General features: G+C 45.1%; 3 protein-coding genes and 3 long non-coding RNA genes across 8 annotated transcripts; 3 read left to right on the plus strand and 3 right to left on the minus strand.

Annotated features, from left to right (window-relative positions):
- The first annotated feature begins 452 nt into the window (after nucleotides 1-452).
- Nucleotides 453-984, plus strand: LOC136185576 (uncharacterized). Its single transcript, XR_010669575.1, has 3 exons — nucleotides 453-507; nucleotides 559-707; nucleotides 865-984. It is a non-coding gene; the product is annotated as an uncharacterized lncRNA (long non-coding RNA).
- Nucleotides 985-1,080: 96 nt separating this feature from the next.
- LOC136185548 (uncharacterized) lies at nucleotides 1,081-4,073 on the minus strand. 2 transcript variants are annotated; one of them, XM_065972722.1, is made up of 6 exons: nucleotides 3,291-4,073; nucleotides 2,851-3,223; nucleotides 1,845-2,795; nucleotides 1,739-1,780; nucleotides 1,567-1,669; nucleotides 1,081-1,516 (listed from the first exon to the last, which is right to left on the minus strand). In XM_065972722.1, exons 1-6 carry the CDS (start codon nucleotides 3,899-3,901, stop codon nucleotides 1,197-1,199), a joined length of 2,400 nt encoding a protein of 799 aa, XP_065828794.1. In that variant the 5' UTR covers nucleotides 3,902-4,073; the 3' UTR covers nucleotides 1,081-1,196. The 2 variants fall into 2 exon arrangements, with proteins under 2 accessions (XP_065828794.1, XP_065828798.1); XM_065972726.1 differs by lacking the exons at nucleotides 1,081-1,516; nucleotides 1,567-1,669 and having other exon boundaries at nucleotides 1,735-1,795.
- Nucleotides 4,074-5,418: 1,345 nt separating this feature from the next.
- On the minus strand, nucleotides 5,419-8,328 carry LOC136185567 (uncharacterized). Its single transcript, XM_065972732.1, has 9 exons — nucleotides 7,282-8,328; nucleotides 6,887-7,222; nucleotides 6,756-6,839; nucleotides 6,636-6,698; nucleotides 6,525-6,584; nucleotides 6,389-6,463; nucleotides 6,210-6,334; nucleotides 5,937-6,149; nucleotides 5,419-5,887 (listed from the first exon to the last, which is right to left on the minus strand). Exons 1-9 carry the CDS (start codon nucleotides 8,136-8,138, stop codon nucleotides 5,637-5,639), a joined length of 2,064 nt encoding a protein of 687 aa, XP_065828804.1. The 5' UTR covers nucleotides 8,139-8,328; the 3' UTR covers nucleotides 5,419-5,636.
- A 1,657-nt stretch (nucleotides 8,329-9,985) lies between these two features.
- Nucleotides 9,986-11,437, plus strand: LOC136199905 (uncharacterized). The gene is made up of 3 exons (XR_010673242.1): nucleotides 9,986-10,769; nucleotides 11,080-11,113; nucleotides 11,161-11,437. It is a non-coding gene; the product is annotated as an uncharacterized lncRNA (long non-coding RNA).
- Nucleotides 11,438-11,503: 66 nt separating this feature from the next.
- Nucleotides 11,504-13,190, minus strand: LOC136185506 (uncharacterized). Its single transcript, XR_010669553.1, has 3 exons — nucleotides 13,091-13,190; nucleotides 11,920-12,858; nucleotides 11,504-11,872 (listed from the first exon to the last, which is right to left on the minus strand). It is a non-coding gene; the product is annotated as an uncharacterized lncRNA (long non-coding RNA).
- An 8,420-nt stretch (nucleotides 13,191-21,610) lies between these two features.
- On the plus strand, nucleotides 21,611-27,113 carry LOC136187292 (CUB and sushi domain-containing protein 1-like). 2 transcript variants are annotated; one of them, XM_065974870.1, is made up of 19 exons: nucleotides 21,611-21,753; nucleotides 21,813-21,836; nucleotides 21,918-22,018; nucleotides 22,075-22,251; nucleotides 22,298-22,468; nucleotides 22,539-22,906; nucleotides 22,963-23,133; nucleotides 23,183-23,275; nucleotides 23,334-23,495; nucleotides 23,558-23,734; nucleotides 23,791-23,961; nucleotides 24,024-24,182; nucleotides 24,234-24,413; nucleotides 24,467-24,640; nucleotides 24,698-25,115; nucleotides 25,167-25,322; nucleotides 25,377-25,544; nucleotides 25,605-25,769; nucleotides 25,822-27,113. In XM_065974870.1, exons 7-15 carry the CDS (start codon nucleotides 22,974-22,976, stop codon nucleotides 24,961-24,963), a joined length of 1,542 nt encoding a protein of 513 aa, XP_065830942.1. In that variant the 5' UTR covers nucleotides 21,611-21,753; nucleotides 21,813-21,836; nucleotides 21,918-22,018; nucleotides 22,075-22,251; nucleotides 22,298-22,468; nucleotides 22,539-22,906; nucleotides 22,963-22,973; the 3' UTR covers nucleotides 24,964-25,115; nucleotides 25,167-25,322; nucleotides 25,377-25,544; nucleotides 25,605-25,769; nucleotides 25,822-27,113. The 2 variants fall into 2 exon arrangements, with proteins under 2 accessions (XP_065830942.1, XP_065830950.1); XM_065974878.1 differs by having other exon boundaries at nucleotides 24,698-25,104.
- The last annotated feature ends 96 nt before the right edge of the window (nucleotides 27,114-27,209 follow it).

Below are 27,209 nucleotides of genomic sequence, written 5' to 3' on the forward strand. Positions count from 1 at the left end.
GGGCCTCTAGCTTCTCGACGATAGGCTCCTGGTCTTCTTTCGAAGCCAGCACCGCGAGAAACGTGACGTACGCTCCACAGCTCTTCTCCGGTAAAATTTCATTGAGTAGCATTGTGCATTTCTTAGATGGAGAAAGGGAGCGCAGCAATTCGTATTCCGTTTCATCGACTAGGGCCAAGTCCAAAAGCTCGTCGAGATCGGGCCGCCAGGGGTTGATCGCATGCGACAAGAGCTCAACAGCCGTACTCCACATGTCTAATTGACTAATATCGAGATACTGATACTCTTGCATGACGATGTCAACGTTCGAATTAGTAGCCGAACAGAAAAGCAAACTTTCGTCACACCCGATGATCTTTTACAGTGTAGGTACTGTAGAAGATTCCCCCGTGGCAAAACGGAGCGATAAACTGTACGGGACTCGTCTCTAGCTCTCGTCATCACGTGATAGGGTTTTCTGTAGCTTTTTTCCAACGCGAGAGAAGTTCCTTCGTCGAAGCAACTTAAGTAGCGAGTTAAGCGCACGAGAAAGATTGCGTTTAGCCCGGCCACTTGTAGAAAATCGGGGGAAAAACCGTCGTTTCGAAGCATGACTTCATTCAACTCGCTCCAACGTCACTCAAGTGAGTGCGAGCAAAGGCTGAAAGACAATTCGACCAGTAAGAGCGAGGCAGAACTCTTTCTCGAGCCCGGGAAAATATTGCACGGTAAGTCTGACTGCCATATATCAGCGCGAGCGCCCACGTAGACGTGGTCAGTCGTTTGCAAGGCCTGTATTGTCTCTGCTTTCAGAGATAGCTTAGGAGTGCCCACTCATGACAACGCAATCGAAAAAGCTTTTAAAGTTTGTCCGGCGTTCTTTAGTCTCTGTGATCGACAAACGACGGCTCATGCTGTGATAGCGCCTCAAAGAGTGAGTCTAGAATGCCTATATGTATGGCGTAATTTGCGTGCGCGAAATCAATACATATATGATGAAATCCTGCTGGGAGAATTTGCATTTTACGTCACAGCGCTGATCTACTTTAAAGTGGGTGTCAGAGCTGATTGCATTATCGAGATGACAACAAAATTCGGCAAATCGACCTCGATCAAAGATTAATCCGTGATATCACAAATAAACAAAATAAGTAAAAAATGAAGAAGCAACCACAATAACGGGTGATACAAAAGAGTTGGTAAAAAAATAATGGTTGCTAAATACTAATGCTGCTCTCGTCATTCAGAGACGACAAGTAGCCAAATACCGTCTGAGCAGTTTCTTTCAGATCCTCCTTTTCGAGAGCCTTGCACAGCTCTTTGACAGATGCCTCATTTCCATTCCTTTCCTTCCACTTCATGAGCATCTGATGCGCTTGTTCTCTAACGTCACCTTTTGCGTTTTCTGCAATTTCTGCAATGTGACCTTTACAAAAGCCGAGCTGCCTAGAAATAAATTTCCATTCGCCAACGATTCCTTTTGACAAAGAAAGAATTTCCTTTTCCGTTGGAACTCGGCTTAGGTCATCATCATCATCTGCATGCAACATGAAAATGTGCAATCTAAAATCTTCTCGTGACGCTTACCTCTAACTTGTCTACGACTCGGGGACTCCGTTGATGGCCCTGAGCATTGTGCAGCTACGTTGATCGGCGGCTGATCCACAGCAGCAATCGCTTGAGAAGTTTCCTGTTTAATTAAATGAAAAATTAAATATCACTTCAATGATGGAGCGTTAACGGATATGCTATATCATACTGGTTTGACAGCATCGCTTGGTGACGATGCTGAACACAAAGTCTACATAAAGAAAATCTGTTACATAAGTCATCCAAACCGCTTTAATTTTTTTCCTTGCACCTACTTGGTATGCTGAACGTTCTCCCAATGGGAGACGACGGTCGTTTCCTCCGCCCGTCAGATGCAGTTCAAGCGGCAGCGGAAGGTTAGCTGCTTCTTCATTTTTCGGCTTCGTTAGCATCAAGCTTTCAACGTGGTATGAACATTTCATTGCTTCCTTTATGCTTCCTTCGTCCACGAGTATAGGAGTGTCCGTAACTAATTTCCAACCAGACAAAATGTTTCTAACTTCAATACTAACCGCGCCACTAAAATAGATTCTGACGCAATTGTCAAAAAGCAGAGGTGATCGTTTTTTGCGCTCTTCGATTTCAGGCGGAGCATTTTTTTCAGACGTAAAATAAATGTCAATTATTGCATACTCTATCGAAGCATCACCTATTTTCCAATTACCAATCGCTACCACGCGATAGTCGTGGCCACTGCAGCCAAACAGCATCGCAAGGAACCCGCAGAAATGCTTAGTTGCAATGTCTAGATATGAGTCATGAAGGACAGCTGACATTTTGGTTCCGAGAAAGAAGGTTCGGACCGTCCCGCCACGTACTTTAGTCGGAATAACTCCAACACAAGTGTCAGTATATGAGACCGAGCCTGGCCCCTTGTAAAAAAGAAAAACGCGTTGATCTTTAACAAATGACAACAACCTCATCTTGATTATGACATCTTTTGCAAACCTTATGCCACACGGATGTAGCACCAGAAGATCTGTTATATCCGTGTCCTTTTTAACTCCTTTGGACTCTTCAGACTGATACTCGTAAACGGTGAAACCAACTTTAACGCCGGCACTGCTCACCACAGCTCCGGGAGGAATACTAATTGAGAAAAATTCGGATTCTACTTCTCCTCCCCACCGGTCCACATGAACCTGCACTGTTTGACCCTTTGTGAACTCAAGTCTCATTCCTCGTACTCGAAGAGAAAAATTACAAGAACAACCTTCAAGGGAAACCTAGAAAGTATAATTAAGTGCTATGTGTCAGTCGTGGTTAATTAATTAATTAGACCTTCGTAGAATCTTCTAAAATGCGACGCACACTTAACTGCCCTGCGTCTTTGAGTACATGTAAAAACTCGTCAAAAGACAAGGCACGCTTTTTTGGAAGAATATCAATGAGCAGCTTCTGGCATTCTCTGTCTTGAATTTCACCTTCGAATTCGCTTGAGGTATTAGGTTGCGAAACACATTCTTTCCATAGTTGTTTTCTATCGTGTATAAGTGAGTGATATTCTGTGGAACTGATTAGTCCTCTTTTACGAAGGGCAATCAAAGTGGAGAAGGGACGCTTCCACAAGAACACCGTCTTTGAAAAGAGCGGCTCACAAATTGAAAGCCAGCGCCTATCCATTGATTTTGAGTGAAGTCTAACTCTACAAAGTCTATGCACAAGAAAGCCTATTACTAGTTTTTTTCTAAAATTCTCACTCATTTTAGAGCTCTACATACCTTCTTCGATCCTCCTTACGCCTAAGAATATCCTCCTCACGCTTCCTAAGCATATCAACAACGGACTCTTGTCCTTCCAGCTCGCGGAGAAATTTATCGTACGATGACGTCCCCCTCTGCGGAAGAATGTCGGTGAGCAGCTTCTTGCACTGTTCCGAGCGAGGAAGAGCGTCTAGCTTATCGTAGTCTTCTAGACTCAAAAGATCCGAGGCCTCAAGACGATCGAGATCGGGATGCCAAATTTTGACTAAATTTGGCAAAAGCGGCCGAACAACGGTCTCCCATCGATGATCTTCGTGTAGGGGCGGCGGCGATGATGACATTCCGCTCTTGCCGGCCTCTAGCTTCTCGACAATCATAACAATGGGCTCCTGGTCTTCTTTCGAGGCCAGCACCGCGAGAAACGTGGCGAACGCTCCACAGCTCTTCCTCGGTAAAAGATCATTGAGTAGCTTTGTGCATTGATCGGATGAAGACAGGGATCGCAGCAATTCGTATTCCGTTTTATCGACGAGAGCTAAGTCCAAAAGCTCGTCGAGATCGGGCTGCCAGGGGTTGATCGAATGCGATAGGATCTCAGCAGTCCTACTCCACATATCTAATTGACTCATTTTACGCTGTTGACGGCAAATCGAAATGCCGATACGGGTCTTGATGATGAAATGACGTCAGCGTTCGAATGACAAACTGAGACGATCTGTGTCGAACACATTCATTCCTCTTTTTCACTCACACCCGATGATCCTTTCACACCAGCATATTTCTGCCAATGCCCAATGGCAGAAAGAAGCGATAAAATGTACGGGACTCTAACATTCGTTGTCACGTGATAGGGTTTTCTTAGCGTTTTTCGAAAGCGACAGACGTTTCTTCGTCGAAACGACCGGCGTCGCAAGTTAAGCATATGATAAGCATTGCGTTTAGCACACTTGTGGGTAATCGGGGCTCCATTAGGAAAAACCGTCGTTTCGATGCGTAACTTCATTCAACTCGCTCCAACGTCACTCAAGTAAGTACGAGCAAAGGCTGAAAGACAATGCGACTAGTAGGAACTCTGGCGAGATCGTAATAGGAGTTATTGACATTCGGCAGTTCGCCGTCATCGCACGCGCGCACCCTAGCCCGCGAAACTATGTAACGGTAATTCTGGCAGCTCTAAACTCGTCGGTCAGTGGTTTACATTGTAACAAGGCCGGCATAGAGTCTGCATGTATTAGGATAGTGTCTGCTCTCAGAGCTTAGTAATTAATCAAGAGTCCTTAGTCATATCTCGAAAAAAGCCATCGATAAATTCTTCTAATGCCTTCCCGGCGTTTTTCAGTCTCTCTAACAAACGATAGCTCATGCTGTGATAACGATGAGGGAGTGATTAGCTGACGCCTTTATTGCGATGCAATTCAGCTGGTAGGATTTTTTAATTATACGTCAATGCGCTGATCTAGTCTGAGTTAGAGTAGATGATAATGATTGTAGGCCCACTTCATTTTCAGCGTTGCCTTTTTTAAGTGGCTTCAAGACAGCTATTGAAGTTGATTGGTTTACTGTAGTACATTAGACTTTCAAAATATCACCAGACAAAGAAAAATGTAGCCACCATGCTTAGGGCCTACATCCAGCGATGTTCCTTTGCCGCTATGATTGCAGCTTGGCTGTAAAACGCACGGATCAAACGTCAGCCGATCATGATCATCATTATCATCATCATCATCTACGTTAGCTATGCGCTTGTCTCCCAACAATTTCGGAATCAGAATTCCACTCCAAGTGCCCGCTTAGTTAATTACGGTATATAGCGAGTTGATCCAAGAACTTCAGTGTAGTGCCACCAAGAACTATATCGCAAAGCCACCCGAGGCATTAAAGATGACGAGAAACGAATCTGTTGTAAAGTCAAAGGTATTCTTCACTTTATATATCTCCAGAAGTTCACATATTTTTCGGGCTAGTCGCGGTGGCTTAATTCTTATTTTATTTGAAGTGAGATCTCGTTTGTGCAGAATCTGTCCTAATTAATTAAGTAAAGAAGAGTCTTCTTTATGCCGTAAGTTTAGACGTCATGTACTTGTATGGGTATGGCAATATTCGGCAGCGCGCACATGCAATGAATGTCAGAATCACTTCAGACACGTTTTCGGATAACGAAATAGTCTGTATGAATATTGTCACAAACACTGTCACAAACGCAATTAGACAAAATCCTCAGAGGTGACGTGAGCTAGCAGTGAGCATGCAACTAAAAAGAAGTGACAACCCGACACAATAATTAAATTGGATGTAATCACGTTTTCTAATCATTTCATTGTGCATGAGCATGTCAGCATAGCGCAAATCAGGCCGCTATACTATCTAATCTTGTTCAGTTTCAAAACGGTCGATGATAGTGTAGAGCCCAGTTGAAATATCGAGGCGGATCGCCACGTATTTTGTTGGCGGGGTGACTTCGATGATGGGAGGGCGAATTCTGGCTTTCACCGTATCATTGAAAATCACAGCAATCTCAAACAAATCGACTCCTCTTTCGAAGAAGGAGAACGGAAAAGGGTTAGCTACATACACGGATGCGATAAAGGAAAAATTTTGCTTTTCGAAATCGGTCACTAAATATAAAGTCAAACTCAAAGCAATTTAATTTTTTTTAACTCTTACGTTCTACCATATCAGCTGACAGAAATGTAACAGATGAAGTGTTACACAGACTAGAAATTGGTGTTGGGCAACTAAATACGGTTAGGTCAGCTGATAACACTTCCACGCTCAAACCGAGAGAATGGTAACTGTTCGTGAGCGGAGAGGCAATAATTCTCCAAACAGCATTTTCTCCTAAGCAGGGAAAACTCGGAACGCCAAAACATGAGAAACCTAAAAGTATAGCGTTAGTGATAACGATCTCCCAACAGTTCATTGCCTATTTAATCAAACCGGTTGAATAGCCAGTGTAGTTTTGAGTTGAGTCGCACGTTGATTCGCTCGCCACAAGATCGTTGTCAATCACAAAAAGTCTTGCTAGAACATTTAGGCACGCATCTTCAGTATAGGTTTGGCATCTTTACAAAAACTTTGGTAGTTATGCGTTTGTTTAATATGAGACTTGCTCATACGTGCTTAAATCAATCAGCGGATATTCGTCGAGAGGACCATGAGAAATGTATTGAACGTGCGTCTGGTTTTCAACTCTTAATCAAGAAAAAATATTGGAAATCTGGAATTAATTTAACGAGTTACTAGGTTATTTACATCAGAGCTATTTTCTTTTCGGGTGAGAATGCTTCTTCGCAGTTGCTCGTTAAAATGTTTCTATTTTCAAAGTGACGCTTAGCTAGAATTTTAAAATGAGGTATTTCGTACGTTTCCCAATAGGATTGCGCTATTGCAAGCACTTCGGAACTGAGATCGCAAAACATTTCATTTCTATAAAGTTGATATGAACATCATCTTAGTTTTCGGTTCGCGACTATTCCACGTTACCGTTCATATATGTTGTATTCAACACTTACTTCTCCTGACATCCATTGGTTTCTATTGGTGCAGTAGCCCGTACTGTCTGATTTTCTAGAAAGACAGTTCTCATCATTGATGCTCGACCATGCAGGATTTACCGAAACGCGCAATAAAGGAGCGTGTTGAAACAGCATCTTTCAGCAGAAAATTGTTCTGACTGAATTGTAAACTTTTCTAGGCCGTTTTCAACCACAACTTCCACTTCTTCCTGTGGACAAAGGTTTTTGGCGTTCGGCGTTGAAAATTCCGTGTCAAATGCTTCGATTGTCAAATTTCGGAGACTGTAGCAGCGACTAATTGATATTTCGGGTATGTTGAAAAGCGTGACGTCATTGGGGAATATTGAAAGGCTAGATGGCACTGGGACGTTCGGGTTTAAATACACGAGAGCATCAACGAGATCATTCGTAGTTGGATTGAATGGATTTTGAATACTAAAGTAATACAGTCAAAATTGAGATTTGCATGCATGGGACTCTACGCTTTCACTTGCCTATGAGTTCGATAAATGGCGACGGCTGCAGTTGAATCTACTTCAGAGAATGGTATATCTAATTCTGAACCTTCTCCAATAGTGAAGTATCCTTGTTGCGTTGTCACCTGGCCGGTCAGTTCGAACGTCCCAGAAAGGCTACCTGATCCATCAAAGAAGGCAACGGTGAACGAATCAAGTGGCGTAGCCTTCATTCCAAAGTCCCAGAATTCGACGAATTTCGAAGAAGACGTCCTGTGCGCATTGACTTCATTTACAACGATGAGATGATAGGGATCGTAGCAAGCAGTCGGGTCGGCCGGGTCAAACTCTGGCAATACTTCGCAGGAGAACGACGCCGGACACGAGTTTTGAATTCGTAAGCAAAAATTTCGACAGGGCGGCTGGACCACGGTGACATTTTCCGCAGTTTCGCGACACGTCGGAAAGAAGAAGAGGCATGTGAAGAGTTCGATGTCGATGTCGCAGCCACTTCTCATTAGTGAGACGATGTCGTCGACGTTGAAAGCCTGGTCGGCGTCGCTTTGCTGCGGCTGGCCGTGTATGTTCGGAAATCGCGTGTATTGAATTGTGATCGAGACGTTCGCGCATTCTTGTTGGAAGAAGGTTGCGTTCGCTACTTCGCACGTGTCTGGCGTCTGGCAGTGTGATGCGACGGCGAGTAGGAGCACGCGGAGGAGAACCGTTGAGGGAGCGAATGAGGAGAGCATTGCTTTCGGCGAAGTGGTACAGGCGTTGGAATGCTTCTGGTGCATATACATGTATCTGCGGGTTGCGGTTCCGGCTACGTATTTATCTTCCATGGCGCGTGCATGTATTAGAAGCCAATGGTAAGGATTCTTATCCAACACCTGCATGCAAGAGAGCGACGAATCATTCGCAAGTTCTTTCTAAACACATGGAGCAGAGGAAAAATCACGCCTATCATCGAGCCGTGCCCAGCAGGCAAGATAATCAGCTTAGAGTGTGGGAGGGGCCACTTCGCGCGCCAAAACTTTTTACAGCCACGCCCACTCTTTCGTTGCGTTTGTGCGTATTACGAGAAACATTTAGAGAAAAAATTTTAAGCTTAGAGAAACGTCCATTCACTGTATTCACTAAGATTTGACTCATTCTCCATCAACGGAGAAAGTAATGTAAATATTATTTAATCTTGGCCCAATTGGGGGGGGGGGGGGGGGGGGGGGGGCATGTGAGCCGGCCTGTAGTGTGAGGACCCGTTGGACATCAGCGCACAGCGCACGCCACGAGCAAGGCGATGTATGATGATACAGCGGGGTGAGGCCCCCTCTCAAACAATAGAGAGAGAGAATGAATGCGCCCATTACATGCATCTATGGATGCCTAACTTCCCTGTCCGACCCCGCAGCTGACGCTACGGAACTCCCACGCCTTCAATTACGAGCTTAGTGCTTTTGTTCCGCTGTAACAGCTGTCCAGCTTCATATTGAAAAGATCGATCCGCTTTCGAACGTATGCACCCTGACTTCAAAGCGAGAAACATAATAAATTCCCTGATAAATTCCCCCTTCGGGGAACGGCCCGGACGTAGACGTAGACATAGTTGTGTGCATAACCAACGAAGCGTCGCTTAGAGGAGGATTTCGGCGACGACGACGGCGTGGGAGCCAACGACGAACGAAAATTGCTGCGTCGGGATGCGCACGAGCGATCGGCGGGCCCGTTTTCGCGATCCTTCCACCCTGACGTACGTCGCCGAACGCATTTGCCTGGTTTTTTGGGCAACTACGAAACGCGAACTGTTCGAGAACTCGCTCTGAAGTTAGAGAGAGCCCGTTCAAATGCTGTATTGTATTGGTTCCCCGAATAAATTAGCGTCTCCTCTTGGCTGATTTCGACTCACACGAACCGTTGGATCAGCAATGTAGAGTAGATCGGAAATGTTGTACTTGATGGGGCCAGGCCGTCTTAGCTTATTAAAAAATTAATTAATTAGGCTAAGACATGCCTGTGTTCGCTTACTTCGCACGTGTCTGGCACCTGACAGTGTGATATGCGACGGCGAGTAGGAGAACACGGAGAAGAACCGCTGAAGGAGCAAAGGGGGAGAGCATTGCTGTGGTAAATGTTTCTGGTGCATATATTAGCATATGAGCGAGTTCTGGCTCCAGCGACGTATTTTTCTTGGCGCGTGCATGTTTTTAATTAAAAGGGAATGGTAAGCATTCTTCACAGACGCCTGCATGAATGCAAGAGAGCGACGAATCATTCACCAGTTCTTTCTGGAGGAGAGGAAAAATCACGCCTATCATCGAGTCGTGCCCGGCAACAAGATAATTTGCATACAGTTGTAAGAGGACCCATTGCATGAACATCGCAGCCTATATGGTACGCTCAGCGTACGTCACGCGCAAGGCGATGTATGATACATGTATTAATTAACCAAATGTTTTGATATGGGACCACGGCGTAGTTTGTGCGAGCCCGTATAAAAGCGGGGTGAGGCCCTCTCAAACAATAGAGAGAGAGAAGGAATGCGCCTATTCTACTGTATGGATGCCTAACTTCCCTGTCACGCGACCCCGCAGCTGACGCTACCAAACTCCCACTCCTTCGAAAGCGGGACTTTAGAAGCAAAATAATAGAGCTTCAGATTGAAATGCTCGATCCGCTTTCGAACGTAATGCACCCTGACTTCAAAGCGAGAAACTTCCCCTTTCCTTCGCGGAACGGCCCGGACGTAGACACAGTCGTGCATAACAAAGATGAACGAAGCGTCGCTTAGAGAAGGAAAACGGTCGATTTCGGCGACGACGACGGCGTGGGAGCCAACGACGAACGAAAACTGCGGCGTCGGTAAGCGCACGAGCGATCGGGGGGCCCGTTTTCGCGACGATATCGAGAAAAAGCGATCCTTCCACCCTGACGTACGTCGCCGAACGCATTTCCCTCGTTTTTTTGGGCAACTACGAAGCGAGAATTGTTCGAGAATCAGTGCAAAGGCTATGGAAGGCTCGCAAATCATAGAAAGAGGAATGCGCATCATGAATGGCATTGAATGCCCCTCCCGACGTGCCCCACGTGCCCCACGTGCCCCTCACGTGTCCCCCACGTAGACTAGACCAGGGTCATAGTGTTCCGCAATAAGTTAACAGCTGTCCAGCTTTAGAAAGCGAGACTTTCAGCAAAGTATTAAAGTAAAAACCGCCACTTTTGAAAGTAATTCATTCGCCCGACTTCAAAGCCGGGACATCGTTGAACGAACACGTCATTTCAAAGAAAAGAACGAGGCGTTGCGTAAAAGAGGAAAACGGTCGATTTCGGCAACGACGACGGCCAACGACGAACCCAAATTGCGGCGTCGGTGAGCGTACGAGCGATCGATCCCCCGGGGGCCCGTTTTCGCGACAAAAGAAAGCGATCCTTCTCGCCGATCACATTCGCCTCGTTTTTTGCGCGACTACGAAGCGCGAATTGATCGTGAACTCGCTCTCAAGCTAGGATAAACCGTGCAAATGCTGCAACAGGTACGCTTTGTGTTCCGCGAATAAATTATCGTCTTTTTCTTGAGAATTTCGACTCGCACGAACCGTTTGACCGCGCGGGGTTGTTATACTAGCATATTAGAGTAGATCTAGTGCGCTTAGTTGAAAATCGGCCAGGTGACGATTTTTAGCATCCCTGAACTATAGCACATGGTTTTTTTGGTCATTTGGGTCATCTCTCCAATTCTCGATATTTCGTTATGAAAGAGTGGGTATCGGTTGCCTGTTTGATCCTGCAGTACCAAATTTACCTCACGTCTTCAGTTTTTGGCTAATTATTGGCGTTTTTTAGTTGCTGATTATATCTATGGATCAATTTGTTTAGGGTAAAGAAGATCATGGATTTCTTCTTATTTTTTTATTTTGGTTTCAGTTCTGTTCTCTTCCCCAACGCGTCGACCAATCCGACGATATGGACGCAGAAAGAAGAAGATGGAGATGAAGACATTGCCCTGGGGACTTGGGTTAAAGTCTCCCTCCTTGTGCGCTGGAGGTGAATATGCGCCACCCTCCCTGGCGGCCGGAGGCTAATACGCCGTTCCCCTGTGGACTTGGGTGAAGTCCACTGTGAGGACTGCAGTCTCAGTCCCACCGCTTGGCCAGGAGGTCAAGCGGCAGCGTAGGACGACGGGAGAAAGAGAAGGAAGAAGAGAGACAGAAATTTTGATTTTTAATTTTTATTAATCTATAATATTTTGAATAAAAATTTTGCTATTTATTCTACCTCTACAAACCACACGCGAGTGGAGCGCCCTGCAAACGTGCGACGCTCCTAAGCGCTTACCTTTGCCGTGGAGTTACGTGTAATCGCGTGGGACTCGCGTGGCGTCGATGGGCGCGCGCGCGCTCATGCTCCGATCACGAATAGACATGTAGACCGCGCACGCAAGTGGAGCCATACGTCAGACTCGCGCACTTACAGCGATGTAAGACGCGCACGCTTGAGGACGAGTACGCTAAGCTAACCCCCCGTCTCCATAATCTGGAGATCGAGAGAAAATAGCATGCAACTATCATGCTACTAAAAAAACATGCTCAAAGTTTTCTTTCTCTTCTTCTTGAGATATATTCTTCCCTTATTTCACCTGCACAATTGTGTCAGTGTAAAAAAACAATGACTGAAAACACTTACCTTTCCAAATTGACGTTCCAGCTTAATTTGACTTCTTAGAATCGTACTCTAAAAAGAAAAAAGAAATGATAAATTAATAAAATCAAAATTAAGACAAATCAAAATTAAAATTAACATAAAATCCTGCCAATAAAATAAAACCTGTGAAAAAATAAAAAACCTGCGGAAAAAAACCATAATAAAAAATGAAAACCTGTGGAAAAATAAAAACCTGCGGTAAAAACCTATAATAAAAACCTGTAGAAAAAAATAGAAACCTGTAAAAAATGAAAACCTGTGGAAAATAAAAACCTGTAAAAAGAAAACCCTACTAAACTACCCTAAAAAGAAAAATAGCCACGTGATTATTTAATTAATTAAAAACCTAGATTACCTTATAAATCCATTAACCTAAATACTCCTATATACTAATCAACCTAGATTACCTCAAAATCCACTGAAAAATGGTCTAAAGCACGTGGCGGCTGCTAGCTAAGCACGTAAGGGGAAAGGAGCTACAAGCCTACTACATAAACCGTCCTACCCTACTAGCAGCCGCCAACTAAAACCTTAGTGCAAAGGGAGAGGACCCGTGCAAACTAACGTAGTGATGCAAAACGAAGCACGTGAGGGAGGAAGTGCCATTACTGCATTATACCGATTTGTTGTCCCACTACACTTTCTGCAACGTACACAATTGGGCTTCATGCACTGCAACGACCACCAGCCCTCACTCGCGGACCCCAACCCGCCCTCGATTAGACTTTTGGAAATCAGACCTAATTGTTAGACTGACGGAAATTTTCTATGCCCGCGAGCGTGGGCAGTGGCCATCGCAGGCAGTCGGCGCCGTGTACGTCAAAGGAAGCCCCGCCCCTTAAGTGCACGCCTACACCAGTGGGGCCCCATTGGGTGACCTGATCGTCGCGCTGGCGTGGAGTTCTCTCTTTCGTCGGCAAACTAGAGAAAAAGAAGAAGAAAATGATATAAAACGAAATTCAAGTGCACGCGATGAGGGATCGTCGAAAGGCGAGTGGATTACGCGCGTCGTCACGTCCGTGTCACGTCGCCGCGCGTCGCGAAAATGTCGTTTGGCGAGTAGAAACAACCACGCGCGGGTTGCTTCGACGCTCTATGCCGCTTTACGCGCCGAGATGGGGAAGATGACGCGCCGCGCGGACAAGAAACGTACCATGTTCAGTGCGCTTGGTCGCTTCACCGATTTGCGCCTACAAATTCGAGCTGCCTGCGCTTCACAACAGCGAAGAAGTCTTCTCAATGAGCGCGCCGAGAGCAGGGCTTCCGAAAACGAGTTCCAAAGAGTGTATGTACAGACAAAGAAACACTTTATTCAGAGTAACCCGGACGCTAACACTTCAGCGACCAATGAGAAGAGCGCGTGTGCTCACGTGAAAAATGAGGAGATTAAATAGTGTTCATATCACGTGTTAAAAAGGTAAATGTACCGGTACATATGTATGTGGATAGTGGATACTGTACAAGAGAAAAGAGTCAGTAAAAAAGTTTCAATATCCAGTTTAGTGTACAGAATGGTGATTTGAGCTTTGTAGTAGTGAGTGAGCACTGAGCTGGCGCCCAAAAAAGCCCCATCAAACGTTGACACATTCCAAATTTGAGATCCAAATCAAACCGGACCGATAATTCCCGTTGATTGTGTTTAGCCTCGTACGACTTCCTCGCTTGCGCATCTTCGCCAGAAACTCCTCGCAAAAAAACGAAACACGATCCTTCCTAACCCATGAAATCCGGTTTATCTCCTTTGAGCAGAGCACCGTTTAGCTAAAGAGTGCCCTAAAGGAGACAGCCCTGATGTTATTGACTAACACAGAGGACCTCATAGCCACCGACACTCAGTGACACTCTTAGACTTAGACAATCTATCTATTATCACTAACAAATACTCTCACATCAAATACTTTTCTAACATAAGCAGAGGTGGACCTTAGGACTGCAAGATGCCTTGTGGGGGTTTCTTTTTTTCCTTGGGCCGTGTAGTTCAGACTCTTTGCCTTCGTTACTCGCTGAACAGCCGCTCTCCTTCTGTCGACAGGCGATGATGCCCTCATGCTGCCTTTTCGCGCGACTGCAGAAAAGAAACTTTCTTTCTGAAGATCGTAAGTACGGGACGCTACTACTCGATGTCACGTGATTACATTTCTATACCGTTTTCAAACCCCAAGAAAGCGTCTTCGTTGATGCAACTAACGCAGCAAGTTAAGCGTGCCATAAAGATTGCGCTAGGCACATTTTTAGACAATCGAGGCTCCATTAGGGAACAACGCTCGTTTCGAAGCATAACTTCATTCAATTGGCTTCAACGTATCTCAGGTGAGTACGAACGGAGTCTTCAAAGCAGTGCTATTAGTAGGAGTGGGGCAGAGTCCTTTTGCGAGGTTCGATCCTCATAGTCGACCCTGCCCTTCCCTTTCTTCCACCTAAAGAAGACGCTTCAGCTTAGCCCGCGAAGCAGCATTTCTATTGCCAACAGAACGCGCAGGCATCGCGATTCGAGCCTAGAATCCATGAAGGTTAATTAAACCCTTCATTACGATAGCAGTGAAGATCGATCCTCCTAGGAAGCGTTCACCTGGAAGGACAAGGTTACATACAGATCTCACACCACCCACTAAAAGCGTGCAGCACTTTTTGTTGTTGTCATCCATAATCGATTGTTCATTTTCAGTCATCGTTCTTGCGGTTCACGGAAGGGGATGGGGGTAGGGAACGTTATCTCCAATTTTTAACGGAATAGGTTTTGCTAGCTAATAACACATTTACATGCACAACCTGACCATCGTGTTCTACATGCCCACAACAAATTTTATCTCATCATTAAGCAACAGATAGGACGAAAAAACACTTTCAGATCAATTTTCTTTACGAACGCTTAACCCAATCAAGTTCCGTAATAGCTGTCTCTGTAGCCTGATTTAGTGGCGCAATGGTCCCCTTGCCCACAAACCGTATCAACCTCTTCTCCACCATTTCATCTATTGCTTCTTCCATTTCCCTAAAAGGAAGGCTACAGGGTATGTCGTAGAGTTCCACTCGATATTTGTTTCGATACAGAGAACGAATGACTTCCTGCTGAAATTTTGTTTTTGGAGTGTCATACGGACTTGGAGGGAACCATGCCGAGATATAATGTGGGTTGCCCTCTGTTCTGTACCTTTCTCTTCCAATGAATTTGGATCGAATTTCCTCGTACGAAAGTCCATTGCATTCCTCATTAGCCATTTTAATTAGATTTTTTAAAAGGCTGATACGGCCACCAGTGAGCTCGGCGAATGCTTTCTCCGCTGGAACGTTGGTATTTTTCAAATTTTCTTTTAGATAGGTTATTGCTTTGTCTTTAGCAACGTCTTCAAAGAAGACGACTTTCATCTTCGTCTTGGCACTGCTTTGATTCAAGACTTTTAGAACGACTCCCGACGAATCGACGAAAATTAAACGAATATTGTACTTGTCTGCGAATTCTTTCGCTTTCTCTTCTAGCAACAGCAGCATCTGTGTTCCAACGCCTCGATAACGCGAACTGTTGTTAACAAGGTAATGAGCGTCGTCAATGACGATTGTGGTGACTCGCGATCGACTTTGTCCTTTTACAGCGAACCGTTGAGCGAAGTCGGGCAGAACGTGAAGGATTTGCTTTAGAGCGACAAGCCTGTTAGAAGAGAGAGGTCCATAGTTTGGGACTTTTGCGGGTTCTTGAAGTGATAGGTATTTGTGATCGAGAAAAGCCTTGTTATTCAGATCGAGAGCACCTGCCAAGTTGCTTGGCAAGTCGTCACCGCAACAAGATACACACACTATTCCAGGAACGTTCTCTTTTGCCAGTTCTGTTATGGCGCTGTGAATCAAGATCGTCTTTCCCGAGTAGTCAGTACCAGATAGAACGGTAAACGTGCCGTCGGGTGCTTCTTTCAAAAGATTTTTTAATTTTTCTTTTTCTTCTGTTCGGTCGATCGCGCCGGTTCTAAATCTTGCCGAATGATCGCGCGGATATGAAAACGTCGAATTGAATTTTTCTTGAACTCTTTTTCTGGCTGAGTACTTATAAGCATAGGCTGAGCCACCCAGAAAAGCCGTGAAAGCAAAGGCGAATGACAGCTTTGATGGACTCGGCAGTCGAAACGACTGTTTTTCATGATGTGCGTATTTTTCGGTCTCTAGCACCTTGAGCTTTCGTTCTCGAGTATCTTTTGAAACAACGTTGGTTCTCGTTTTGGTGAACAGTCTCATTCTATTCAGAATAGGGAAGCGCCTGTTCAGACAGAATTTCAATTAAATGTTAGCATCGTCGAGTTACTGTACCAGGCTCGAAGAAGCATTGAGCTATTCATGATCTGCTTTGGCTTTAGACGTAGTATAGAGTTTTTGCTGCGAATTCAAGCTGCAAAAAGACAGGTATATAGTCAGTTAGAATGTTATCGCCCATACATTGCACGCACGTGCTCGTATGCGATGACTAATTATGCCGTCGTTATTGTTCTGCGAAGCGACTACTGTGCAGTACCCTGACGGGAAATAGGCACTGCTTGCACGATTTTTACTGCAATAGTCTGCTCTCAACTTTTCCGCGAGCGCCCAAGTAGTGTTTGACAAGGTTTTGTAGTCTAGCTCTCTCTGTTTAGACGCTCTGAGCCTAGGGTTGCCTGTACTGATGTGTCGACAACTCAATTGCGCTAAAACCTTTTTAATATTCGTCCGGAGTTCTGCTGTAGTCTTTGGACAGTGACAGCGCTCAGAGAGAGTGAGTCTACTAGTAGATTAGCTGGCGCGGCGCCTATGATGCAATCTATAGCTGGGTCATCTTTACGTCAGTGCGCTGACGTAGTCTCGGGTGGGGAGCCGTGAATGAGTAACGAAATAATGTCATGACTACGTGAGTGCGATGATCTAGTCTGAGTGAGTGAAACTGATTGGGTAATTTACTACAGTAGCTGTAGTACATTGGGCTTTCGACATACGCGAGACAAAGAAAATATAGCAATTATGCTAAGGTTCTATATCCAGCAAAGTTCTTCTGCCGCTGTCATTACAGCTGGGCTGTAAAACGCAAACTTCCACCAGCCCACTTCCTGAATTACGTTGTTTTTCTGCAACTCTTGGATTGCTTTTACACATCCGTCGCTCCACAAGCTTTCCCGGCCTATTGTTCTCTCGTTGCGAAGCAGAGAGCTAATAATATTTCGCTTCCACTTCTGCTCAGAAGTTTCACGTTCACCTGGGGAATGCAGTATGCCAGAAGCGAAGAGGTCGGGCCTGCCATGACAATCCAAAAATTTTTTTCTGACTTCCTCATAGGAGGGCAGTTTCGAACGATCAAGTTCGTCTTTTCCATGAGCCATTTCAACTAACTTTCTCAAAAGACCCAATCGACAGCCGGTTAGCTCAAAAAACGCCTTCTCGGGTGAAACGTTGGTATTCTCTAAATTCCTTTTCAAAAACGCTTTTGCTTCGAGCTCCGATACATCTTCAGAATAGATTGTTTTCATGTCCCTACACTCGTAGAACCTGCCCATGACATCTTTAGCTTTGCCAGTCGAATCTATGAAGATCAGTCGAACACTAGTAGCGTGACGTTGAACAGCCCTCATAAGATCACGAAAGCGATCTTCCTCCTTTTCTGTTTCTGGTAGTAGAGCGTTAGCATTGTCAATGACGATATTGGTAACGGGCAAGCACTCGCTGAAAATATGTAAAGGGTCTAAAGTTGGACCACTCTCTGGAGAAACGTTTTCGAGAACCTGTTTGAGCGTGAGACACTTTGATTTGCTCAAACCGAGAGCTCTTCCTATTGTTTCTGCTATCGGCTCTTCCCTTGTCGCCGTGACGCAGATGATTCCAGGAACGTTGTGTTTCTTGGCTAATTCTGTTACTGCTTCGTGCATCAGCGACGTTTTACCCGAGCAGGGGGGACCGGTGAAGAGGAGAAAATATTCGTCTAGACGACTCGTGAGCACCGTCTTGAGCCAATCTTTTTCTTTGGATCGATCGATTGTATCTGGGGCACCAGCGGTGCGCTCTTTAGATAGGAGAAGTGAAAACGTCGGATGCAGTTTTCCCGGATAAAGCCAACTGTAGGCAATTGCGCCGCAGCCAAGTGTAGTGGTCAGAGCTAGCGCAATCGATGACTTTGACATCGGTTCCGCAGACGAAGGGCTTCTCGACAGCAGTCGAATCCCTTTACAAAGAGGATGAAGTAAACGCCTAGAGGCCAATCGACTCAGGAATAATACTAAGCTCGAGTACGTAGAAACAGCTTACCCAGTTTGGCGAATAAAAAGAGACGTCCCGTTCATATATGCTAATATAAAGCGAAGCGTTCTCAATAGACGCTGTTTGCTTGAAGGACGGTAGACAGTACTAGACACTGTATGACTCGTCGATGAATCATAGGTGGAGCGCCTGTTCTCACTCTGCAATCAATTAGTCTGGTTGAATCATCGATTTGTCATGCATTAGTCATCGTTGCCTTGCATCGTCGATTTGTCATCGTTTGCTTGCTTGCTGTGCCTCACTTTTTCAGCAACGCGCGGCGAGTGTACAACGACGTCTGTACGAGCGGCTTGCTTGAACATCAAAAACAACGAGCCAGCGGTGAGTGAAACCACGTGGTGAAACGATGCGAGTGCAATACGGCTCACAGTGCTCAAACTGTACCCTCGAATATTTGTTCGGTATAGTCACTGCATGAGGGAGGCATTGTTTCATTTGAAGCAGAGCTAGCGCTAATGTGCGATCAGTTTCGTACTGCACGTGCGTTATCTATCTCTGCTTATATAGTGGCCTCTGATAGACTGAGGATTGATTGGTTAATTGGAGTTAACGTTTCTTCTCCAGATTATTCTACTCTGCGTTTGATTTGCTCTCTTCATGAACCGGACAGCATTTTGTCTTCGATCTTGGTACATGCAGTCACTTCAACACCCATAGGTGAACGTTTAATTATTGTTTCGCAGGCGCTATCCTTTGTCGCGAAGGATCAGATTATTTTGTGAGAGAAGAACGGAAGCGCCGAAAGACCCTCCCCCGCCATTGAAGCAACAAGCCCCTCGGGTGCAAGAGACGAAAGTTGACAAACTCAGTCAATTGGCGCATCGAGGTGTGCCTTTGATTCCTTGGGGGCTTTCTGCTTTTGCTGCAATCATTGGCGGCGGCGTCATTGTTTACCGTTATTCAAAAGGCACTTCTGTTACGGGCTCTTCAACGTCATCAAGTCTGCATGCTCATTTGTACGAAAACGATGACGTAAGAAAAATTGACAGGTCCGAACTGAAGAATAACCTCAAGAAACACCTACAAGAAGCACCGGACGGAACCTTTACTGTTTTGACTGGTCCTTCATGCTCCGGAAAGACTTACTTGCTTCATGAAGCTGTAGCGGAACTAGCTAACGAAAACGTTCCCGGAATCATCTGCGTAGCTGCCTTGGGGCAAGAGCCTATAGCTCACGAGCTGGCACGCGCTCTCGACCTCACTGACGTTCTCAAGCCCAGGTATCTGTCTCTTCAATCTTTTCTTGCTGCCTTGAGGAACGATCTATCGTCAAATCCGCTCGTCGCTTTCAGGCAAATTTTCCTCGCTCTACCGAAGTTCGCTCGAAAATTTGCGGCTAGAGAACAAAAGGACGAGCGATGCACCACTATCGTCATAGACAACGTCGATCAACTCGTTTCGAGATACCAGCCAGATGGAGACGTTGGGTTGAAGCAGTTGCTCTGGCTCGAAGAGAAAGCCCGAGCGTTTGCAGACATGCACAATATACGAATCATCTTTGTCGACTCTTCGGGAGCTGCTCTAGAAATGTTTAATAAGAACCCTTCTTTCAATACTAAAATGAGGGTATTCTTTCTCGACGACGTTGCTGATGACAAAGCAAAGGAGTACCTGACAAAGAATCTAAAGGATTCGAACGTCCCAGTCGAGAAGGCTTTCTCTGAGCTCACTGGCGGGCGTGTCGGACTAATGAGGAATTTAGTTCAAATGGCTCGCGACGAAGACACGCTTGATTCACAGCCGCGGTCTTATGAAGACGTTCGATCGAAATTTTTGAATTTACACGGCAAGTCTGGTCTACACTCTCTCGATTTGTTGCGTTGTCCGGCAAAAGACGAGCCAAGTAAACGTGTGTTTCAACGTTACATAATTCTATCATTGTTTCGAAACAACAATGGACAAAGTGTCTATGATATGGACACAGGCCTGCCGTACGACGAAGCAAAAGAAGCAATAGATGAGCTGATTCGACATCAAGTTGTACGGTATAAGGGCAGAACCACCCTCGCTCTACACAATCAGGCGGTCGTGACCGCAATCAGCCAACTCGACTGGATTCGAAAATAGTAGTCGTAGGAATTTGTTCTGGTCTTCTTATCAGACAGTATCGTTCGTCGTTGAATAATTCTGATCAAGTGTCTGAATGTTCGAATACGTGTACGTCTGTCAAAAGTGGCACACACCTAATTAGTAGAGCAACTGGCTAATTAAGATGCATGGCAACCACTTGGCTCAGAAATTAAAAGTACCAGTCTTTAGTTGGGAGTGCTTCTATAACGTGTTGACTTTCTTCCGGGTGCTAGTCTTTAGGGAACCTCTTTGTTGTCTTCTCCCTATTGCTGAGCCAACCCAGCGCCTGTGTTGAAGCACAGATTGTCGAGAAAAACGCGGATTCTGAACAAGCACAGAGAAAGACGTACGGGACGGTATATACGGGGTAACCAACTGGGGCCCCTTTCAAGAACAATGCGTTTTCTAGCGAGCCTAAAGTTCCACGACTGTCGTCTTCATGTCAACAGGGTATCGAGCACACAATCGACGGAAATCTGCTGGAGAGATTCCCGTAAGTTGTCCTAGTGAGGCTGTAGTAGGAAGTACATGGCGTCCGATGGGCGACGTTCATGTTCCTAGATCGAATGCTGCTCCTTAGCGTACTAAAGAGGGTAGGTAAGCTTATATCACGTCGAAGATGCCGTTAATTGTCAGGCAACGATCAATCTGACCGTGTTCATTCATTATCATACATTTAATGTTTGTGTTCCTTTCTCCTCAGTATTCATCTGCCGCTCTTTGTCAGCTTCATTTTGCTGCGTGAAAGTCGAGGCTTTCTCGATCGTTTCTGAGCGCATATATATACTTTTCTAATAACCCTAAAGAAAAATATATAGGAATCGTTATTATATATTTTATTTAGGGTGTGCATCCTTTCCTTTTTTTGTCTTTTTCAAACGGCGAGCACACTAATTAATACGTCTACTATTTATCGTCTTCTCCTTAGTAGTCATGAGGCTCCTTGTCTCTCGTCATCTAACAGAAAGCTGACATATCGGTCATTCTGACTGCCTTAGTAGGCTACTTAAACGCAGCATGTAGTAGGAGCACAAATGTAGACTATGCCTTCCAGCCGACTGTTCGTCAAGATGTACGTTTCCTTTTGAGCTACTCCACCACCTTAGGCTTTCCTGCTCAAGTGTCTTTTGAAACAACGTCGATTCTCGTTTCAGAGAGCAGTCTCATTCTCTTCAAATCGCCAAAGTGCCTGTGTAGACAAAAATTTCAGTTAATTGTCTGGTCTTGCGATGTCTATGTATAGTTATAGAAACTGAAGTTGCACATATGATCAAAAGCGAAACTTCCTGATCAGATTTGTCCTGAACCTGCCCTCTTGGCGTGATTGCGTAATGCACAGGTACTGTATGTATCGACCCTTTGTCAAAGTCAGCCGTCAGTTTTCCTTGAGTCAAGTTCGAGGGCACTCCGAGTCACTTCAAGTCCAATTCTCGCCGTACGTCGGGCGTCAATTAACTTCAGGGGGCAACCTGACTATTTTCAGTAAGAACAAACGGTTACATTGCTAGGTACAGTACTGTAATAATGATCTGACCATGCAGCACAAGCGACGAAGACTTCTAAAAGTGAGATCGATCGTCTTCTCGTTGCATGGATGTAGTCTGGAACGCGATGCTTTAGAGTACAGCATATTTTTATTTATATAGTCATTGTTTCATGGAACAAAGGACTGAAAGGAAATCGAAACTGGTTATGTCAGCTACCGCTTTTCTTTTCCTCATCACCGCAACTTCGGGCTTTTCTTTCCGTATATCCTCTTCTAACTGTAAAGCAGGCTATGGTAATTTTTCTCTTGCTTTATAGCTTGTAGAAGACTGTCTCGTCCAGTGAACGGCAATGTTCGCATTGTTGGAGACACTGCAATGTTCTCATGTAATTCTTCAGAAGGTTACGTCCTATCGGGTTCACCGACGTTACATTGTTGGCGATCGCGGGGGCGACCGTCAACGTGGTTAGGCGATCCGCCCAAATGCGAAAAACGTACAATTGAATCGATGCACAATTTTGTATTAAAATTCGATTTTAGGATATTGCGCTTGGCTGGTTCCACCTGAAAACGGCACTCTGTACCTTTCGGGCAATAGAGCGCATTATCAGTGTGATAACGGCTTCAGGCGGATCGGGCCAAGCAATCGAACTTGCTTCCGGAACGAAACCGCTCGAGCGCAGTGGTCTGGTTCGTCTGTATGGTGTTTGCGTAAGGCTTTCATGCAGTGTTGAGCACTGTTATTGTGCATAGAACATTTTGTGTTACTCTATCTCTATAGCTTGCCCTGCGCCTCCAGAGGTAGATAGAGGTTTTTTGGTAAAGGAAGCAGGACTTGTAGCCGAGTACAGATGCGAGCCCCGTCACGCCATGATAGGAAATAGGACAATCACTTGCAAAGGTGCATCGAAATCTTGGACGTCTCCACCAACGTGCATTAAGCTAGGAACGACACACTCTTAGGAACTCTCCTATAGAACATATAAACAGGTTGCTACGATCTTCGTCATCCGCACAAAGGGCACGTACACTTCAACAATTCGACGCTCCGAGCGGAGTACACGTGCAACGAGGGACTTCACCTGTTTGGCACCCCGATCCGAACTTGCCATAGATACTGGTGGTCGGGCGCAACTCCATCTTGCGCTGGTGTGACTGTACAACTTATTGAACGCGTTTCCAAAAACAAATTGTCTTTTGTTTAGAATGTCGACCTATGCGCCTTAGTCTTTACAACGGACATGCCATTGTATCCTCAGATGGGTTCGAAGTTATTTTTACCTGCTACAGAGGTTACAAGTTGGAGGGATCTGATTATCGACGGTGCAACATTACTACAGGCGAATGGAGCGGAACTTTTCCGTCCTGCAAATTTGGTAATTTATAAATGTAACTTGAATTGTCGTCGAACCTTTTGTGTATAAGCTTGTGATTTCGCGCTGAGTCATCCAGACAATGGGAAAGTGACCGTTTCTCTCAGACTAGAAATTGCGACGTCCTGGTGCAATCAGGGATACCGTAAAAATTCTTCCCAGTTTAATTGAAAATAGTGTGTTTTACGTCTTATTGCCTGCAGCCTGTCGTAAGATTGCCTCGCCTCGAAACGGACGAGCTGAAGAGCATTCATTTGAAGTTCAATATTCGTGCGACGCGAGATACGTTCCCGTCGGAAACCCAATTCGAACGTGCAACGAATCCGGATTGTGGACTGGGTCACCCCCGTCTTGCGTTTATTCGCGTACGATTGCAAGGAGAATAATCGGTTTAATTAAGAGATAATGAAATTGGGTTTATATGCAGGCTGCGGCAATCTTACTCGTCCTGAGAATGGAAACGTGATCTACTCTCTTTTCTTGGGAACGCTGAAAGCAACTTACACGTGTAAAGCGCCTTTGAAGCTTATTGGATATTCGAACCGAACGTGCAGTCGCTCGGTCTTCTCTTCAAGGTGGTCAGGAGATGCTCCTAGTTGCGAATGTGAGTTTTATGACCTTGTAATATATATAATATACGCTGTTAACTTTCTTTTGTAGATTGTTACCCTCTGTCAAGAGCTTTCAACAACGGAGTCGTGACTGTATCTTCGGATAAACTTGTCACCCGCTACGCTTGCAACAGCGGCTATAAGTTGATCGGAAACACGTTGCAAATCTGCAACAGGACTACGGCTCTATGGTCGGGTGTGCGTCCTCGATGTTTGCACGGTAAGCAGTTCATTGTCGAAATTATTTCATTGGTTTCTTCAGTACATTTTTTCTTTATGCAGCTTGCCCGCAACTTGAAAATACAGAAAATGGAACTGTGTTTACGCAAGGAATCCGAGCAATGTGCAGCAGTGGCTATAAACCCAAAGGAAATTTTACCGTTCGTATTTGCAACGTGACAACTGGCCAATGGAGTGGATCTGCACTAAGTTGTGTTTTTGGTATTAATTAATTCCGCATTGGAGACTTTATCTCAAATAGTTTTTCTTCAGGATGCTCTTCACTTACCCCCAACATAACGAACGGTTTTGGAACTTTCATGGGAACGTTTATTCGATTTCGTTGCCGTCCTGGTTATAGGCTTGTTGGCGCTGCTGAAATTCACTGCCGTTCGTCGTTCCTTTACACCGAATTGCAGACAAAGTGGTCAGAACCGTTTCCCGCCTGTTCTCGTAAGACTGGAAAAAAAAGGTTGCACTCTATTTGTAATGGCTTGTTTTTGTAGCATGTCGTCGTCCATATCCTCCTTCAAATGGTTCAGTCAGTGAGCAAAATCTTCAAGTCACGTATCGCTGTCGGGAAGAATCTATTCTGGTGGGAAACGAGGTGCGATACTGCAACGAGACAACAGGCGAATGGTCAGGATCAGATCCGTCGTGCAAATATTTAGGCCTCGAAGGTACTCTGCATGCATTCACTGAATGAGTTGCTCGTTGATCATTTATTGTTGTGTTAGGCTACGTTCACAAACGATGCTTCCGCTTACGAGCTCCTCTTGATGGGCAGGTGTCATATTCATTAGTCGGCGCAAATGTCAAGGCAACTTACACTTGTCGACCTGGCTTTTCGCTTCAAGGAAATGCAAACAGACTTTGCGTGAGCACATCGACTTATTATTCACATTGGAGCGGCGGTTTTACCCAAAAATGCTTCACGCTTCGTAAATGCACCTGGCAATATGAAGATAAATTTGCATTGGAACTTCTTAAGCTGTTCTGTTAGTGAACATCTAAAAAATGGAATCATTCGTAGAATTTTTCAGCATCGTGTCAGCTACTCGTGCAATGACCGATATAAGTTGAAGGGGCCGTCTACTCTGCTATGCGATATTACTACGGGCCGCTGGTCAAACTCGCCCCCACAGTGCGTGCATTGTGAGCGTGCCACTTTTAACTGTTAAACCAAACTACTTGCTATCTCTACAGCATGTCCTTCGCCCAAAGCTCCGCTTTGGGGCTCAGCTGTTGTACGAGGTTCGTGGGCCATCTACTCATGCAGCTCAGGGCACGAACTCTTTGGCTGGCGTTCAATAAAATGCGTGTCAGGAAAATGGTCTCGACAGGCTTCATTTTGTGTTTTGGGTAGAGAAATAAAGAGTCTATTTTGCTGAATGTTGATGCAAGAATTTTCTATAGGTTGTTCTAGGAGCGCACTGAGTATAAGAAACGGAGACGTGAAAATCAATGGGTCGGTTGCAGAGTATAGTTGCTACTCTGGCTACCGGCTTGTTAATGAAGGAAAGCAATACTGCAGAAAGTTGATCTGGTTCTATCACTGGGACGGTCGGAAGCCCTGGTGCACTCGTACGTATTCGCATATGTCACCTAAGCTATTCAAAGCATTGATGTTTCTCTACGTTAAAGGCTGCTCAGTTCCTATTGCTTCCTTGAATGGCAGAGTTATTGAGAAGGAAAACGAAGCCATTTATCTTTGCAACCAGGGCTTTTCTGTACTGGGATCAACAAATAGAAGAACGTGCGACACTGTTTCCGGAAGATGGAGGGGTTCTACACCATTTTGTGCACTCGGTAAAGCGTTGGCAAACAAATGATGACTGTAACGTTTATAGTTAATTTGTAGAAAAAGACAGCACTTCAAGTTCTGGCCAGATGTCTGGGTCAGGAGAAGAGAGCACTTCAAGTTCTGTTCAGATGTCTGGGTCAGGAGTACAAGACGGCGATGCGTCGGAAACGGACAATGAGAAAGGCATCCACGATAGCGTTGATAAAGAAGAAAACGCAACATGCCGCTTGCCTTCTAATCCGCCTAATGGTTCAGTTGCCGTGGCGTCTCCGAGACGAGGCTTTTATGTGGCAATTAACATACAGTTGCGACAGCAGCTTCAGGCTGATAGGAAGAGGCAAACGCCGATGCAACACTTTGCGCAATCAGTGGCATCCCTCCGAATCGTCGTGCTCTTCAGGTATAGATACCGCATACATGCAGTACTGGCTCTAAAAGTACTGCTAAGGCCTTAAATTTTCTTTTAATCTACGGGCGGTTTTTATTGTAGAGTGGTAAAATCTTACTTTAATTCATGGGCACCTTAAAACATTAATTTAATTCATAGTACCTTTTGAAATATTAATTCCTAAACCGAGAGTGGGGTAAGTGGCGGCAACGTTCCTTCGGCGTCGAGCGGTCAGGAGCGTAATGCGTACGCGGTGGACTTCCAGAAAGGGAGTGAGCAGCCGAAAAAGAAATTTTCATATCAAAGTGCAGTTCGCGCCGACTCTCCTGCGTCTTATATAAATATTAGGTCAAAGCAGCCCATTCAAGACGATTACACACCGATGAGATCTTTCACTCCTTCTAGCACGTTGGATCCAATGATTATGGAAAAAGCTTTCTTGCCTCAATCCAAGGACGCTTGCGTCGATATGAGTGGTGGTGACGTTCCGTCAGCGCCGAGCGGTCAGAAGGGCAATACGAACGTGGAGGTTCTACAGAAAGAGCGCGAGGAGGTGGAAGAAAGGAAGAAGAAGAAGAAGAGGAAGGAAAAGAAATTGCCGTCTCAGAGTCCAGTCACTTTCGTGAATATCAGTGCAGAGGATTTGAATTTGGCAAAAGAAGCGGACGATACTGGCGATACCGGTAAGAACGATATTCCTGCTTGAAACTCAAAATCAGTCATATAACTTTCTTCTGAGTCGACAATCCTACTTGCAGTATAGGTCGTATAGATCTAGCACAGAGAATTCATTGCATTCGCATGCAACAGCACACATTATTCAGTGAATCACACTACATATCATGCTGTCTCGCGTTTCATTTAGTTGTCGGGATTTTTGTGTATTTTGTGGTGTTGCTAGATAGTAAATGTTATTGCGGCCTTAGGACTATAATATGTCGAGCAGCTCTATAACCTAGATTATTAACGATATCAAAAATTTGGGCTTGCTTGAAATAGCGTAACTGTATTCCTTGAAAGTTAGAAAACGACAAACTTCTTTTCTTTTTGTGTTGCG

Source organism: Oscarella lobularis, chromosome 1, assembly GCF_947507565.1.
Source record: "Oscarella lobularis chromosome 1, ooOscLobu1.1, whole genome shotgun sequence".
NCBI lineage: Eukaryota > Metazoa > Porifera > Homoscleromorpha > Homosclerophorida > Oscarellidae > Oscarella > Oscarella lobularis.

Coding starts and splice junctions, on each gene's coding strand:
- LOC136185548 (XM_065972722.1), bottom strand. CDS start 3,901: ATGAGTCAATTAGATATGTGGAGTAGGACTGCTGAGATCCTATCGCAT. Junction 3,224..3,290: donor CGTAAGGAGGATCGAAGAAG/GTATGTAGAGCT, acceptor TCTTGTGCATAG/ACTTTGTAGAGTTAGACTTC. Junction 1,517..1,566: donor GAGTCGTAGACAAGTTAGAG/GTAAGCGTCACG, acceptor TGTTGCATGCAG/ATGATGATGATGACCTAAGC.
- LOC136185567 (XM_065972732.1), bottom strand. CDS start 8,138: ATGCAGGTGTTGGATAAGAATCCTTACCATTGGCTTCTAATACATGCA. Junction 7,223..7,281: donor GCCATTTATCGAACTCATAG/GCAAGTGAAAGC, acceptor GTATTACTTTAG/TATTCAAAATCCATTCAATC. Junction 6,699..6,755: donor GAATACAACATATATGAACG/GTAACGTGGAAT, acceptor TCAACTTTATAG/AAATGAAATGTTTTGCGATC.
- LOC136187292 (XM_065974870.1), top strand. CDS start 22,974: ATGCGCCTTAGTCTTTACAACGGACATGCCATTGTATCCTCAGATGGG. Junction 23,134..23,182: donor TTTTCCGTCCTGCAAATTTG/GTAATTTATAAA, acceptor TTTGTGTATAAG/CTTGTGATTTCGCGCTGAGT. Junction 23,496..23,557: donor CCCGTCTTGCGTTTATTCGC/GTACGATTGCAA, acceptor GTTTATATGCAG/GCTGCGGCAATCTTACTCGT.